Raw genomic sequence first — 15,474 nt, forward strand, 5'->3', positions numbered from 1 at the left:
TTTGAAAATTCAGGGGGTGAAAGGTCTTGTTTTCAAATTTATTATATTACATGTAAGTATTAAATCACGGATCAGCATGATATGTCCCCTTTAAAGTGCATTAACCTAGTGCTCTTCTCCTACCACGTGAACATAAGAAGAAACATTGAGGCAGCTTGCTGAGGGCAACATTAGAAACTGGTTGAAAGTTGCAAACGAGTGAATATGATGTTATTAGGTGGATTGTATGAACAGAGCAGTTACAGAGCTTTGGACACAGACAGGATCATCACATGCTGAATGTTTCTTCAAAGTACATTTTGCTTTGTGTGTAAAGGTGTAAAAGGGTTTTTACCTGCTGGCTGGGGGGTGTGGCCTGAGGGGTCTGCCCAGTTGGAGGGGCATGTCCTCCGCTGCTCAGCACCACAGGCATGCTGGGAGATGTAGTTCTATGGTGGGGGCTGAATGAATCCTGCCAGAGCACTGCTTTCCTCTTCAACACACACACACTGCTCATTCCACCACAGCCTGGATAGACAAACACAAATGTTACACATGAAACTGTAAAAATACACACAATGTTTGATAAACTCCAACAAACTTACTGTGCATTAAATACAGATTACTACAATGATCTGCAATAAAGGTGCCATAATTATTGAACTGTTTTTTTACTTATTCAAACAGACTGTTTCATGGCACAAGTTAAAGAAGAACGTGTGGAGATGAGAAGTGTTAAACACCTGTCAGCATACAGCATAATACAAAAGATCACAAAGTGCAGTTTACAAGATGATCATCATGTTTTAAACTAGAAAAGAGCATGATGTGTCTGTGTAATTTACAGCAGGGCAGTTCAGTGTGCAGCGTGAGTTTTGCACAAGTTTAAGTGCACAGAATGAACAGCTATACGAGAGTACTGTTCAGTCTGCAAACCACTGTTGTAACCTATAAATCCAGTCAGAGTGGTGCAGCAGGTCAGACTATCAGACTTTGAAACAATGTTTTGCAACATCACGTGCAACAACTTTTAATACTCTGCACCAATGTGCTTCTCCAGTATTAACTAATGTTTACTGCAACTTAACCGTGACAAACAACGCTGCATGTCTTGCAGCTCAACATGAGCCAAGACGCTGGTGACAGCACATTCAAATGAATGGTTTTCCTCTCTCAAACCGGTATGATCAAAGTTCAGAGCCAGAGTAGTTGATCATTAAATCGCTCCGTACGTCAGTTCATTAACAAAAACAGTAATCAGTGAGGAGTATGGTGTAAATAAAACCAATAACTGATATTTTAGAGCAGGAACAGCCAGAGGACAGTACATCAAACAGTGAAAACCCTGTTGATCAGACTGATAATAAAATGCATCTGGTTAACATAAAACATTAGCATTTTAGCATGGGGTGGTTTTAGTGCCCACTCTCTACCAGACAGGAAGAGGTTATTACCACACATAATATTCCCTCTCGTACTTTTTCTCCACTGTCTTCACCTTTGTCCCACTAATTGGTCAAAAATGACCTTTTGATTCTCACCAGTATTTGATCAGAGTGCTTTAGCCCTAACAGAGAGGCCATCCTAAAGCTTTCATACTGCCCTGATGATGTCTCATGTCTGTCTGTGACCACTTTTTTATCTACAGTGTTCATGTTATTGACCAGCAGACAAAAAACTGACAAAAAGGAACCTCAACGCAACAGAAAAGGGAAGAGGTGCTACTTGCTTTCCTTCTGGTATGGGCAGGACTGTGTTAACGGCACTTTGTCTGTTGGCTGCCCACAATTAACTGCTTCAGGTAGAACCAGACCAGCAAAATATAGCTGAACAAATACTGTACGCTGAACTGGTTTTCATGTCAAACTACGATCCAGCTCAGGTTCAGTGAGTATGTGCAGGTTTTGCAGAACTTTTGGCTGAATTCTGATTCCAAACTATCACAGGAAGTAGATAGTTTTATTTAGAGCATCAACACTTACAATTCAAGAATAAATGCTCTCCTTGGCAAAATGCACTGAAGTAATGTCCAGGCCTGTTTCAAATGAATAAACCTAATTAGTCCAATCCTCCTAAAGAGCCCTAAAGAGCCCAAAGTTCATTATGAAGTTAGTAGATTACAGCCACAGAAGGGACGGTGTGAATATGACTCATGCAGTACGTCATGCATTTGGTGAACCAAACAAGAACCTGCCTTTGGGGCTGCTTATTCTGTGCAGAACAGAAGTGTTTGATCAACAGTGTTGAAGATCAGCTGGAACAATGCTTCACTAACCAAGGTGGCAGGTGACTTTAAACCAAAACTTTACTTTGCTGCCGCATGTGGCTCCAGTGAAATTAAACTGGTTATAGAAAGTAGTATTTCCCTCACTGGAATAATGCTGCACTGAGATACCGATCTGCGTTTTTACATCCATACGGACTATACACTGGTATATTTTGGCCCAGGCCACTTTATACCTTGAGTATAAAATATACACAGGAGTGTAAAACAGACTAAGACAGACTGTACCTCTCCAATCCTGGATATACCTCTCTTGGGAAAAGGGTTTCACGTTTACAAAGTGTTCAAGGAAGAATAATCCCTGTATATGCAAAAAGATCATAAAACATACAATTTATTGTTCAACTTAATTACAAAAAAAAGTTGCATAATCTGTCTTAAATCTCAGTTAACCAAGTACGTCTGACTGTCCTGTGTGAATCTGAAAAAAAAAAATGTTTTACAAAACTAGTGAAGAGTTCAAACCTTAATAGTTTGAAAACTGCTCAGATCTTAGACTTTCGTTTGAAGAATAAATGTCCTTATAAATTGAAAACTGCTCCTTATGCAACCAAGTTCTATTTTAATTACAACTATTTTTTATCTTAACATGAGACATCCTTTCGATTTGAACAGCTAACAGCAATTACTTAACTAACACCGATTAACCTTTAGTATCTACCTTAGCATGTCCAACATCACAGCAAGTCCATTTAAAAAACAATGTAAAGTGGAAGACAATAAGGATATTGGAAGTAGGGATGGGTACCTTTCACATTTGAAACGATGCAGTACCAATACTGGCACCTGGCAATCGGTATCGGTACCCAACGGTACCAATTTTCGGTACTTTTTTGTGTTTATGTGGTAAAAAATATAAATTGGTTTAATAATAAAAATTTTTTTTTTTTTGAACTTAACATATTTATCCTTCAATATATAACCTTGCAAAGCTGTGTTCATGTCCAGCTTGGAAAATTCCCTACTCTACCACTCCCTCACAGTCACAAGAATGCCTTTAGGTACCTAAACGTGGTACATCATGGTTCTATGTGAACCGGTACCCGGTACTTTTGACAGAATTTGGTCGGTACCTATAAAAGTACCTAATTCGGTACCCATCCCCAATTGGAAGGTGGATTGAAATCTTTATAACAAATTCACTTTATGACCCATGGTTGACCAACTGTATTCCCAGCTTTTGATGTTCTACAGTGGCACAGAGACAAAAAAAAATCACTCATCACTACTGATATTAGAGGGGTATATTTAGGCCTGGTACAGTCAGGACAGGGGGTATATTTTGGACTGTTACACTGGCTTAAAGTTGGACATGGCTATGAGTAATATGCCAGTGGTCAATGTAGAACAGGGATCTCAAACTTGTGCCGTGGAGGGCTAAGAGGCTGATTTCACTGATTAGTCCCTGCTCTCTGCTTGAAGGTGAGGTAATCAGTGAAATCAGCTGGTGGAGTTTCTGGTTGGAAAGAAAACCTGCAGCCTCTTGGCCCTCCATGGCACGAGTTTGAGATCCCTGATGTAGAAGTTCACCACGCTACATATGATGTCACCAGAGTACAACATACTCAGTTTCATGTGTCTGATATTTACCAAACTAGAGCCTCATTTCCACCAAGCAGTCCAGTTTAGATCAGTAAGGTTTGGTACGGGTTGGCTTGGTTAAGTCGGGTCCTGTTTGCGTTTCCACAGCCAACCATACCCCCAATTGGTAGGTGGCGTATAAGCTGGATGCTGCAACAGTTAAATAATAGCGTGACACTATAGCAGTGTGACACAGTGTAGCCCGCAAACAAATCCAATGAAAAAAGAAAAACATGACACAGTAAACAAAGAGCATATATGGCAGACATCATGCAATTTGCCTTCTATGTGATTTCCATGTGGCTCTTTGTTACACAGCCAAATCAAGTTTTGTTTCAGAGAAGGCTGTGTGCCGCCAGGAGAAATACAGCAGCCGTTGCATGGTAAGAGTCGATTCTTTTGACCAATCAACAGACTGCGGTGTTGTAGCTCCACCTTCCGGGATCAGATTGGGACGGCTTGTCTTGGTTTTGTTTGGGGATCTCTATTAGATTTAGTCAGCGGAAACGCCGTACAATGCGTGCTGAACCACTTGGTGGAAACGGGGCTACAAACAAATGGGGTCTAAAACACCTGTCCTGATCCGATTAGCTTGAAGACTTTCCTGCAGAGCGTTGATAAAACATTCTTAAGGAGATGATCTAACTTTATATTCTCTTAGGATGCTGCAGTTCAAGCTGTGATCAAATTTGTTGCATTATACAGAAATATTTCTCTTATGTTTTGTCCTACAAATAAACATCAGGGGAGGTGGATTTATGTTATTCCATTTCACAGTGTGGGTCATACGACAATAAATTAAGGCTCAATGGCTGCTAATTTAAAGTGAAATTCAAGTGAAAGCTTTTAACTTGCAATGTGATGGTCTGTTTTGATTAAAGCAATTCAAAACAGAAGGTTTTAAGAGGAGTAGACAGTGACATGTTATCGAAAGGATGGAGACAGGTTGGTGGTGTTAGTTCTGAAAGGTTGTAGGGCCCCTGTCATTTAATACTGCTTGAAGGGTAGTGTGTAGATTATCACCTTCAGTAATGAGGCTGGCAATACGCAGAAAAGGTGAAGACTGTTACTCTTTGGTGGTCACGATCAACACTGGGCAGAATATGCTTAGTGTTTTAAAGCATCCACAGGTGATTGATTTCGAATTTACTACCTCTATACGCAACAAGCTTTAATCTCTGTTACAATCACCAGTTTCACATCATTTCCCTTAAAGGGCATGTAGAATTGTAAGCATTTCATTTTACACTGGGTGAAATACAGTAATTAACTTTTCCTGAGTCTGTCAACATGTTCAACATCATCAAAAGCATGCTGCTTTCTTTGCTACTAAACTACAGAGCAAAACACCACCTCCATACAGACAGTAAACCACAAGCTGACCGGCTGAACAGTCCCAAAAGATAAAAACAAACAGCCTGCCAAGTGATCATTCACATGTGTACTCGTTTGTTTATTTCCATGCTACACTCATCATTCAGCAACGAGAAATGTTAGCTTTGTATTTCTCAGCCACAGCTCTAAATCAGGTACAGAAACACCCGGAAATCCACAACACTGTGGCCGATCCGAAAGCAAGCTGCACACGACCTGTTATACTACAAATTTGACTTAGCACACGGAAACAGGCACTATGTTCCCTATTCTAACCGAGTTAATCATTATTCAATACCGGGGATCAATCCACCGCATACCGGGCACAGACAGGGGTGTGACGATACAAGCAAGCAACCTGCAGCTAGCATGAGATAACGTTAGGTGCCTCAACACAGACCAAACATCTCCCTCCGAACAGACATGACACATCACAGCCAAAGGAGAAGCTCCGTAAAAAGAGGTCGTCATGGTTACCAGGGGTTTCATTTATATGCATCCGCGTTGACTATCACTAGTCTCGGATCTGTTATGGAGGGTTCACTGCCCATGTCTACCAACAATAACACGGCCTCCACACACCAGCTTAGCCCGGGCGAACCGGTGACCAAACATGGGTTCCAAACAATGTTTTAAACAGCCGCAGCGCTCCACCAACTTCACATTCTTGTTATTAATAACCACCTGAGGGGTCTCTACCGGTCAGCCGACCTTGCAGCCCCACAGGTCCCCGTGACGTGGATGCTAACAAAGGCCCGTGAGCTGTCTGGAGCGGAAGACCGACACAACGAGAGGAAGGAGGCAAGCAGCAGAAAGGGAGGTAGCCGCTTCAGCCTCACGAAATACACCTCTTAAACCCCTCACGGGGCCGCTGGAGCAACAATACCTGCCATTTTGAGTGAATAGATAGTGTCCTAAGGTGTAGCGACCGGGTATGAGATGATACTCACCGGCGGAGAGGGTGGATGGTCGCGGATTTCGGCCCCAGTTTCTCTCTGACACCCCAGGCTTTCACTCCGACAACATGGCGGCTCGACGGAGGAGCAGGCAAGAGTGCTGCATGACGGGAAGGGATGAGAGAGAGCGTGCGGTTCATTGCGCCAACCGAGAGGGGAGGGAGGGTCATACTGGACGGCTCTCTTTGTTATGTGTGTACTCCGGTTGTATGGAGGGGTGTATTTATTATGCCTTTTATTTTGATTTAATTTATATTATTCATTTCAAGCGTGAAAACACAAACATTTCAACAAAAAACGCCCTGAACAATGTCCTGTAAATAAACTGCAAAAATAAATTGTAGAAAGCTGTGGTTAAAATACCACAACATTAATATTTTTTTCTTATTTCAAACTTATGTCGTAATTACATCAGAAATACTAGCGTATTAACTAATATGCAGTTATATGGGGATATAAGGCTTTTCATTCTTGGGTAATTGTACACAATGTACCGGGGTCTCCTCGGTAACGGGGTGCTTGGCAGCTATGGCAACATGCTGCGCCACGGTCAGCGGGTGTGTGGCTGCTCATCGTTCCGTTACACCTCCGGTATGTAACGGTGCAAAAAGGGCGCGTGAAGCCCAAGTGGCAAAAGCATCCCCCCGATATGTAGGAAAAGTCTCTGAAGAGACCCTGAGACTGCAGACAGGAGCGCTACTGTCCCATACCGGCGTGTGTATGACGTAATGCAACTACATTACAGCAGCCTGTAACGGAAACCCACGGTGATCGAACGGATTATCTAAGACAAGGCGGTTTAAACCCAAACGCAATTTAATAGTGCAATTATTCTTGGTTCGGAAAAAGCCCATTAATATGTTTTATAAGCAAAGGTGTATAGAAAACATTTTGAAATTGAACAAATTATATTTTCTTAGTACTGAAAGCTTTTTTTGTTGAAAAAAGCAAACTTCATGGCCATAGACATAATTTTTGTTACTAGTTAACAGCTTGATTTTTGCAATCATCTACTACACAGTAGAAGATTAATTTCATATTTTTACGTTCTACCATTCATGGTAAATGGGTCATGACATCATCACACTTAAGTCATAAAAATAAGTCACGTAGTAAATATTAACAATAAAATCATTGTGCTTATTTTTCACAACACTGTGCTCAGTTTCCATGAAATCCAAAAAAAAATAAAATCCTCCTTATGCAATATAACTCACCAGGCATTCTCATTTGTATAATCTCAAAAACTAATCTGGTAAAAAATGTAGTTCTGTGAAGGATAGTTTTAATAATACTATAATGTAATAAAAGACAGGAATGGGAGCACTAATTTCATCAAACCCTGTTGTTCCTGTTCAAATGTGTGCTTGCAGATCACAACAGAAGTCATGTTTAATGTAGAAAGTGTGTTTTTATTATTTCAAACTGCAACTTACACTAATTAAGGGGTCTTCACCTCATACCTGTCCGTCTCCTTCCCTCTCCCTGCTCTCAACATTGACTGAAATGACTGAGAGCGTGTCACTGCACATGTCCATTATATAGTTCCCTGGAGAGTCTCTTTAAAGACCCTGCTCCCTCTCAGGTGAATGTAGCTGATGGGGAGAGTTACTGCAAACCGTAGGAAGAGGGAACGAAAGAAAAAGACATGAAGAAAAACTTTATGTGTACCTGTCTTCCCCCAGCTCAGCCCGATCCCCTAATGCAGCCCCCCTCCCCTTTTATTTTCTAAATGGAACCAATAAAACAATCATTGGCTGGTTATTTACATGCACAGTATCCCCCCCTGCTCCCCCCACCAAAAGACACTAATGCCTGATCCCAAAGCCATCTGCATCCCTAAGCAACAGAATAACATGGAGAGGTTGCTCGTTTTATTTCCTGAAAAACAAACATCCAAACATCCAACGTATGGACACTTGAGTGGATTTTTGTTGACATGTACTTCAAATGATAAGGCTGGTTGTATTTTGTCATTTTCTTTTTGTCACACCAAAACCATCAATGTAAAAGCAGGGAATATATATTCCGCTTTGTTTATAGTTGCTTCCAAAACGTGTTTCTTCATGATCATGTCCCAATATAACATACTCCACCACGCTGCTGTAAATAGTGTAAGAATAGTCTCCAACAAGAGAAGTTTAAATGGCTGTTTGAGCAACATTTCAAAATGCTACAATACCCAGCTTTTTAGGGTATTTATTTGTACATTTTTTTCAATAGAGGTAAATTTACAGCTCTAGGAAGAAACAAACTTGGGACAGACACATAAACAAGCTTAAAAAGCACTGGCAGAGGGAGGAGCACAATATTGGTTTTGCTCAAGGATAAAAAGTACAAAATATTGGCAGCCTAAACCTTTAAACTGTTTATTCCTTTCATCGCTAACAGCTCTGCTTTGACCCATCAGACCAGGGCTTTAATTTGACAAGCTTTATAGTCAACCTTGTCATTTAACAGTGAAGAAGGATGTGAAGATGGCTTTGGGAAAGGAAACCGTAAGACTGCTCTAGTTTGACATCACCACACTCTAAAACAACAACAGGTACAAGCTGTGCCTCTTTTTATAACATAACCCCCACCCTCAACCCCAGCCCCACACTCACACTTTCTCTCTCTCACACACCCTCTCACATGACCACTCAAAATAAAGATAAAATAAAAAAATAAACATTAAAAAAACAAAAACGCAGGGATATTGAGTGGTAAAAGTCCAGAGTGCTACCACAAAGCACCAGCTAAGTCCTGTTGAGTTACACACACATTACACACACACACTTGTGGGAGTGTTGAGAGCTGGCAGTTAGGTGAAGTGTGTCCTTGGTGATTTGACAGAGGTGTCCCCAGCTCCTCCCGCCTCCTCCCCCTTCCTCCTTCATCTCCTCACACCACCTGGCATGCTGGTTCTTCCCTGAGCTCCATACATTCTAATCAGGGCTGTAATTCTCTTTCTCTGACACAAGCACACACACACACACACTCTCACACACACACGCACAGAAGTTGCTCTCTGGGTGGGGTTAAGTCCGTTCCTTGGGTAAACTGTGAAACACAGAGTGAGTGTAACCAAGGCAACCGCTGCCGGTCTCCATCCACAGTGACTCTGTCAGGTTTGGCCTGAAGGGGGCGCTACCAGCAGTTATCCAGCCCTGTAATACAGAAAAAAAATACTTAAACTTTTATTCATGAAGTTTGGTTTATCAGTACTAGTCACAAGGATCATTGCTACTTATAACTTTATAATGTGTTCTGGGCTCTGAAGGGAGCCTCCTAAGTATGGTCCTGAAAACGGTGTAATGTTATAAACCTTGTCGTCAAGATGTTCACAAAAAAAACACTTATTACATCCCAAAGTAATAAGCATTTATGATACACAGAGGGTCACCACTAGCTTTTGAAGACAGGACTCCAAACTAAAAAGTACCGCACAAGTGTTGTTAACAGCATCCAGTTAAACAACTATTTGATTACAGGTATTACACATTAATATACACACAACTAAGAATGATAACAGAGAGTTTCTAAATACTTTGCCTGCACATTATGAGAAGAATTTGTAAGAAAATGCAGAATTATTTGAAACTATACTTGCAGTATGACAAAGCTATGCAATAAATGTAAGTGATACTTGTATTTGAGCTATGAATTACAGTTGCTTTGTCTTTTAGTTGTTCTGCAAGCTATAAAAAGAACCCAAGTTCCTAAGCCTGGACATTCAAAAGTGTGATAGACACATACTCAACCACATTTTCAAGAAGAAAAGTAGAGAGACATGTCAGATCCTTCTAGTGATAACTCACGTGTAAAGAGGCTGCAGTTGCAGATGAGAGGACTTCTGGGGGGGCTGGTATCCATACGAGTCAAAGCCACCGATGAAATCAACTGTCAGAGTTGAGAGAAACAGAGACAACATCACTTCACTTTCCCTTAAATCTGCCACTTTTCCCTACCAGTGTCGTTTTCATATCAGATTCTGTTGTGACAAACCTCCCCTGAGTCACCATATGATGCTCTCAGGGCACCTTTATAGCAACCCCAGCAGGAACTGTGGTGTGATACAACATCTCTCTTGAGGGCACGGTCACGCTGTTACTGATGCCCGTCACTAATACATTGTTCTAATCTTTCTGCATTGACAAAGAGGAACACAGTAATGAAAAGACCGTCACTGACTATATTAATAATAACATGTAAACAAGTCTTAGACCTGTTTTTGCCTGAGACAACAATGGATGTATTCATCAGATTAATATTGAAAAGAAAAGATCAATGATGACCTGCTTTGACTGACATTGTTCATTACAGCTGTGTATGAGTACTTTAGTTTGACAGGTAGATTAGATAAATAGATAGAGTACTGACAAATTTTTAAACATGCGCTGGTGTTTGCTTATGCTATCTGAATCAGGTTTGTAAGGAGAATTTACACTTGTGTAACTTCTTTGTAAAAACAGCAACAACAACAAAAAACAACAACTTTTGTTTGAACGAGAAAAGTTGCTGCAAAACAAAAATTGTTTATGTATGTTTATGCTGATTAAAGAAAGGCTGTCACTATTCTTTGTATTTTAAGCGCAATTATTTATATTTATCGTTATTTTAAGCTAATGAATCTATGTGCTGAATAATCAAAACAGTTGTCTCAAAAGACCAAGATATCTTTACCTTCAAAATCCAGTGAAAGTTGGATGTAAGATAGATGCATCACAATTATACTGCATATTATATTCTCATCATCTTCACCACTATGTTACTACATGCTCACTAATACTAAACAAAATGCTGCCAAGTCACCACAAACACAGCATGACGCCTCCCTTTTTACAGAAAATAAAGCAATGATGTCATACTCTAACGACTTCGTTTCTTAGTTTAGTGAGAGTGAAACACATGCAGGGGGCACCCAAGGAGACGGCCCATTCAGACACACAGATGGCCTAACCAAGCAGAGAAACCAGCTCTCGCCGGCAGACAGACACTCGGAGGGAAAACTCCAGCAGACATCTCTAATGCTCCCCACAGATGGAGCTCAGATCAGCCACAGGGAATCCTCTGCGGTGACAGAGCCCAGCGTAACTCACGCAGGACAAAAGAATAAGCATTAACACCAAGTGCCACTGACAGCTAACACTAAAGCCCCCATGATAGTGCGACATAAGTAGATCTGATCGGCTGAACAGCGCACTACAGGAGGATCAACAGACTTTAAAACAAGACAAAAACACTCACAGCTGTCCTCGTCGTCCTGGAAGACTTTGCTCACATAGCAGGCATACACGAAACCAAAGAGCTGAGGAGAGGAGACATTTGAAATTAAACGACAGAAATCAAGTTATTCTTTAAAAAACATGTATGATTTATATACGAGAGTTTGAGTTAGGGTACGTACAGCCAGAAGGACCTGTATCGCTGAACTCAACACCTCTATGTACTGGTAGTCAAGGAGACACCCAGACACAGTGATGACATGGTGGTCGTCAGGGGCCATGTGAGAGTCTAGCACCGGCGTTACCAGGCAACCAGGACCGTGCTCCATCCACCACGAGCGATGGAGAGATGTGTTGAACGTCATGAGAAAGTCCCGGTCCTGAGAACACAGACACAACAATGCAAAGGTGACCAGAAACTACTATTCCTCATGTGGTTACATTGGTGAATAATGTTTCCAATAATTTGTTTCCAAAATATCAGAAAAAAAGAAAAATGTCACAACTCTCACAAGCCAAACATGACATCCACCAAGTTGACAAAATACAAAGAAACAGGACAATGCTGAGATTGTAAAAGCTGTGACCATGTAATACTTTATGTTGTGATTTAATCCAGGGCTTCTCGACCTGGGGGTCGGACCCCACTAAGAGGTCATGGGGTCAAGCTCAGGATTCACAACACAAGACGTCACACACATTTCTACGATACCAGTTCACAGCAAAGTAGGTATGCATCTTCATATGAAATCAGGGCTTTTCTTCTATAGGAGGCGGTAAACTTGAATTAGTTTGCAGAGAAAGTGTGTATGATAGGAAAACATAGAGTGTAAATATCCCATGTGATATTGCAATGACATGACATTCACAACTACTATGTGCATCCTGTCTCTCCTGAATCCAAAGCTGTTTGATATCAATCTATCGTCTCCAGTGCTGGGGGTTGGAGCCTATCACAGTTGTCATTGGGTGTACAGCAGGGTACACCCTGGTCAGGTCAGCAGCCTACCACAGGGATAACTGTTTAATTTTCATCATTAAAAGTAATTTACTCAATTTTAAACTTAATTTTTTGGCTTGTTAGTATGATCAAATCTTTATAAATAAACTGTCTTATAAGTCTCAGGCTTGTAGAATGTGTTGATTGCCGATGCTAAAATGTGAATGAAATTACAGTTAACTGCACAGCTCTGTTTCAGTGCGTAGCAAGAAGATTCAAAGCCGCGAGGTCAAGGACTCAGTGAGTTTGAGAATTCAAATAAAGGAAAACCAAAGGAATTTACTTCTCTGAGCGATTATTTAAACAAACACATACTGTCAAATCAAAATTTTCTGACATTATTTGTTGTAATTTTTTTTTTTATCATTAACAAATGTCTATGATTCATAAATTCAAGTCACTTACCTGAGACAGGTTTCCAACCTCCAGGTAAAAGCAGATAATGAATGAGTTCCAGCCCACCCACAGAACCAGCCATACTGCATACTGCCAGACAGACAGACACACATATAAGTCTGCATAAGAGGAACTTTAGACACACTTTGACATGCTTTATGAGTATATAGTAACCCAGGCTGGTGAGGGGTATACTCACAAAGATGAGGTATCTGAAGCGAAACTGCACTGTGCCGAACATCCCCAGGATGACAGCCATGATGTGCAGGAAGTTGGCCAGGATAGGAGCCCACTGGTAGCCCAGAAAATCAAATACCTGCCTTTGGAGGGCTGCCACCTAGGGGACAGGGAGTTGGGCCGTAAATACACACACACACACACACACACACACACACACACACACACACACACACACAAAAATGATTAAACACACATACCTAAAGACTAACACAGCTAAGAATGTATGCAAATACAATACACACCAGTAATCAAGGTTCCCAACACACACACACACACACACACACACACACACACACACACACACACACACACACACACACACACACACACACACACACACACAGTGACAGGGACACACATACACAGGTCTGCCGCAGTTGTTTCCATGGTAACTGCCTGGAGCACCAGCCAGTCCAGTGACTGTAAAAAGAGAAGCATCCCCCCCAAAAGCACCCCCAAACTAATGAGAATCTATGGGCTGAATCCCATTGCCCCTAAATAACAACCCATCAAACAAAGGTCTGTACAACAAGCCCCTCACTCTGCTGTCCACGCCTGCATCGTCCCACCACAACCTCACATTACTCCCTCATTACATTTTAGAGTGATGGGCTTATGCTATTTGTAGAACACAGGGCAGCTAACTTTATACCCAGAATGGAGACCAGATGGTGGACAGGGCCTCCTTGTCCCTCTTATGCTTAACATTCACATGGTTTTGGCAAGATGGGACTCCCTCTCTCTCCACTCTCCACAGACCATCCTGACACCAAAGCACCCCCTGCCCTGCTCCCTCTTGCTTCAAAGGCACACACACACACATACACACACACACCCTCCCCTGTAATGTGGCATGGCACCCCAACAGCTGCAGCCCAGAGCTTTTTTCAGTCTGACTTTACAGAGAGGCTGTGGAAAAATGCCTGTTTCAATGTGCGTGTCTGAAGCACGCTGCTCTAATTATATCTTTGTGCTAGGAAAGGAAGCTTCAGCCGTGCACTAACTCACACACACACACACACACACACATACACACACACTCACCAACTGCAGCGAGCATATCACCAACAGGGTGCATCTTCCGTCGCACTTCCCCATCTTGGAGGGCTCAGGATGCGGCTTGGGGCCGCGGAGGCTCCGGGGGAATGACGGGTCCCCGGTCAGATCCAGACTGCCTGGCCGTTTCAGCTCACACCATTCCCGGCTGAGTGGACCAGCCCAAGGCCGCCGCCTCCTCCCCCTTTAACGCTTATCCAGAGTTGTTACTCACAGTGAGTGACCCATCGCGGCCGATGGTGTCTTCAGTTAATACCAATCACGGGTGTTTTTTGGGAAGGAGAAAGAAGAGGAAGAGGAGGAGGAGGGGTCCAGTTCACGCCGGCCTGCTGCGGTCCGACCACCACCAACAACAGAATCACCTCGGCCACACCTTCCGGAGAGGGGACACACAAAGGCACAAAGAGAGACGGAAAGCTGTCATAATCGACCCCGGGCTACAGACAGAAATGAGCGTCATATGATACTGAATCACACGGGGGCGGCAGGGAGGAGGGGGTCGACCCCGCAGCATTACTACGGCTAACGTTTGGCTACATGCACTCCGCTACGGACACAAAGCAGCCTGCTGTGACTCAAGGTTTTCTAGGAACGACAGAGTTCTCGTCCCCCTAAAACCCCCCTTCACCCCGGTCCTCTGCTCTTCACGCTGTGGGGGGAAAGAAGTCAAGTTAATGGACAGATAAGCTCACCAGGACCGGTCTCCTTCGCTCCGTCTCGCAGCGTCTTTTGTCAACAATCGGTGCCGGGGCGGGCGCAGGAGGAGCCGGGGGGAGAGTGAGAGAGACGAGGGGGTGGGGGCTCTCAGTCACCGCGACCCCCTCGAGGAGGAGCTGCATGGATTCTGCAGACTCGCGTGCGTGCGTGCGCGCGGCCGAAAAGCAGCCCCGCGAGGCGTTGAGAAGGAGCACAAAAGAAAACGGGGCTCGCGGTGGTGGAAGTCGCTCAGACAGCAGCAGATAAAAGTCTGTGCCTGCCTCTCGCCTATCTGAGAGTCCGAGGAGAGACCGCTGACCTGCCGCCCCGCTGCTGCTGCTCGTCTCCCCGGCCCGCGGTTATTCAGAGCGGAAAAAAACAATGACGAGCCTTGTTTAACCTCAGCTACTTACCATGGCCAGTGCGACACACTAACACAGTGAGCTCCACTCTAGGCAGGTCAGCTATCTCTGATGGATAGGGGGATAACGAACGTGTAGGCGGTTATCGCGAGGCCATATGACAATCACTGGGAAACAAAAGTGTTATCTTCGCCACAACAACCGATCTTATACCCACTTTCTCATAACACCACATGAGTTTTACTAGAATATATGTATAAAGTTGTATTAATAATCTAATAGGTGCACACCTCATTCGTTAAATATAGAAATGCTATGGGGTTCCATTTGTGTCAAATATAAG

General features: G+C 42.8%; 2 protein-coding genes across 4 annotated transcripts in view; both read right to left on the reverse strand.

The window, feature by feature from the left end:
* The window catches only part of pum1 (pumilio RNA-binding family member 1), a 32,066-nt gene extending 25,766 nt beyond the window's left edge, over window positions 1–6,300 (reverse strand). For both annotated transcript variants that reach the window (XM_074686815.1, XM_074686814.1), the window contains exons 1-2: window positions 6,169–6,300; window positions 335–507 (exon numbers count right to left, since the gene is read on the reverse strand). In XM_074686815.1, coding sequence (XP_074542916.1) covers window positions 335–496 — 162 coding nt within the window. In that variant the 5' untranslated portion in view covers window positions 497–507; window positions 6,169–6,300. The remainder of the gene's footprint in view (window positions 1–334; window positions 508–6,168) is intronic.
* Window positions 6,301–7,514: 1,214 nt separating this feature from the next.
* nkain1 (sodium/potassium transporting ATPase interacting 1) lies at window positions 7,515–15,328 on the reverse strand. Of its 2 annotated transcripts, none has more exons than XM_074687415.1 (8): window positions 15,183–15,328; window positions 14,062–14,446; window positions 12,977–13,114; window positions 12,787–12,867; window positions 11,564–11,761; window positions 11,404–11,464; window positions 9,975–10,056; window positions 7,515–9,323 (listed from the first exon to the last, which is right to left on the reverse strand). In XM_074687415.1, exons 2-8 carry the CDS (start codon window positions 14,113–14,115, stop codon window positions 9,314–9,316), a joined length of 624 nt encoding a protein of 207 aa, XP_074543516.1. In that variant the 5' UTR covers window positions 14,116–14,446; window positions 15,183–15,328; the 3' UTR covers window positions 7,515–9,313. The 2 variants fall into 2 exon arrangements, with proteins under 2 accessions (XP_074543516.1, XP_074543515.1); XM_074687414.1 differs by lacking the exon at window positions 15,183–15,328 and adding an exon at window positions 14,766–15,134.
* Between the last annotated feature and the right edge of the window lie 146 nt (window positions 15,329–15,474).

Source organism: Halichoeres trimaculatus, unplaced genomic scaffold (assembly GCF_033239565.1).
Source record: "Halichoeres trimaculatus isolate MK-OKI-2021-1 unplaced genomic scaffold, fHalTri1.1 fHalTri1_scaffold_14, whole genome shotgun sequence".
Classification (NCBI taxonomy): domain Eukaryota; kingdom Metazoa; phylum Chordata; class Actinopteri; order Labriformes; family Labridae; genus Halichoeres; species Halichoeres trimaculatus.

Bases quoted from the DNA above. Each gene is read 5' to 3' on its own strand.
- nkain1 (XM_074687415.1), bottom strand. From the start codon at position 14,115: ATGGGGAAGTGCGACGGAAGATGCACCCTGTTGGTGATATGCTCGCTG. The intron at 12,868-12,976 runs GTGAGTATACCC...TCTGTCTGGCAG, and splicing joins GCTTCAGATACCTCATCTTT to TATGCAGTATGGCTGGTTCT. The intron at 10,057-11,403 runs GTGAGTGTTTTT...CAACTCTGACAG, and splicing joins CCAGGACGACGAGGACAGCT to TTGATTTCATCGGTGGCTTT.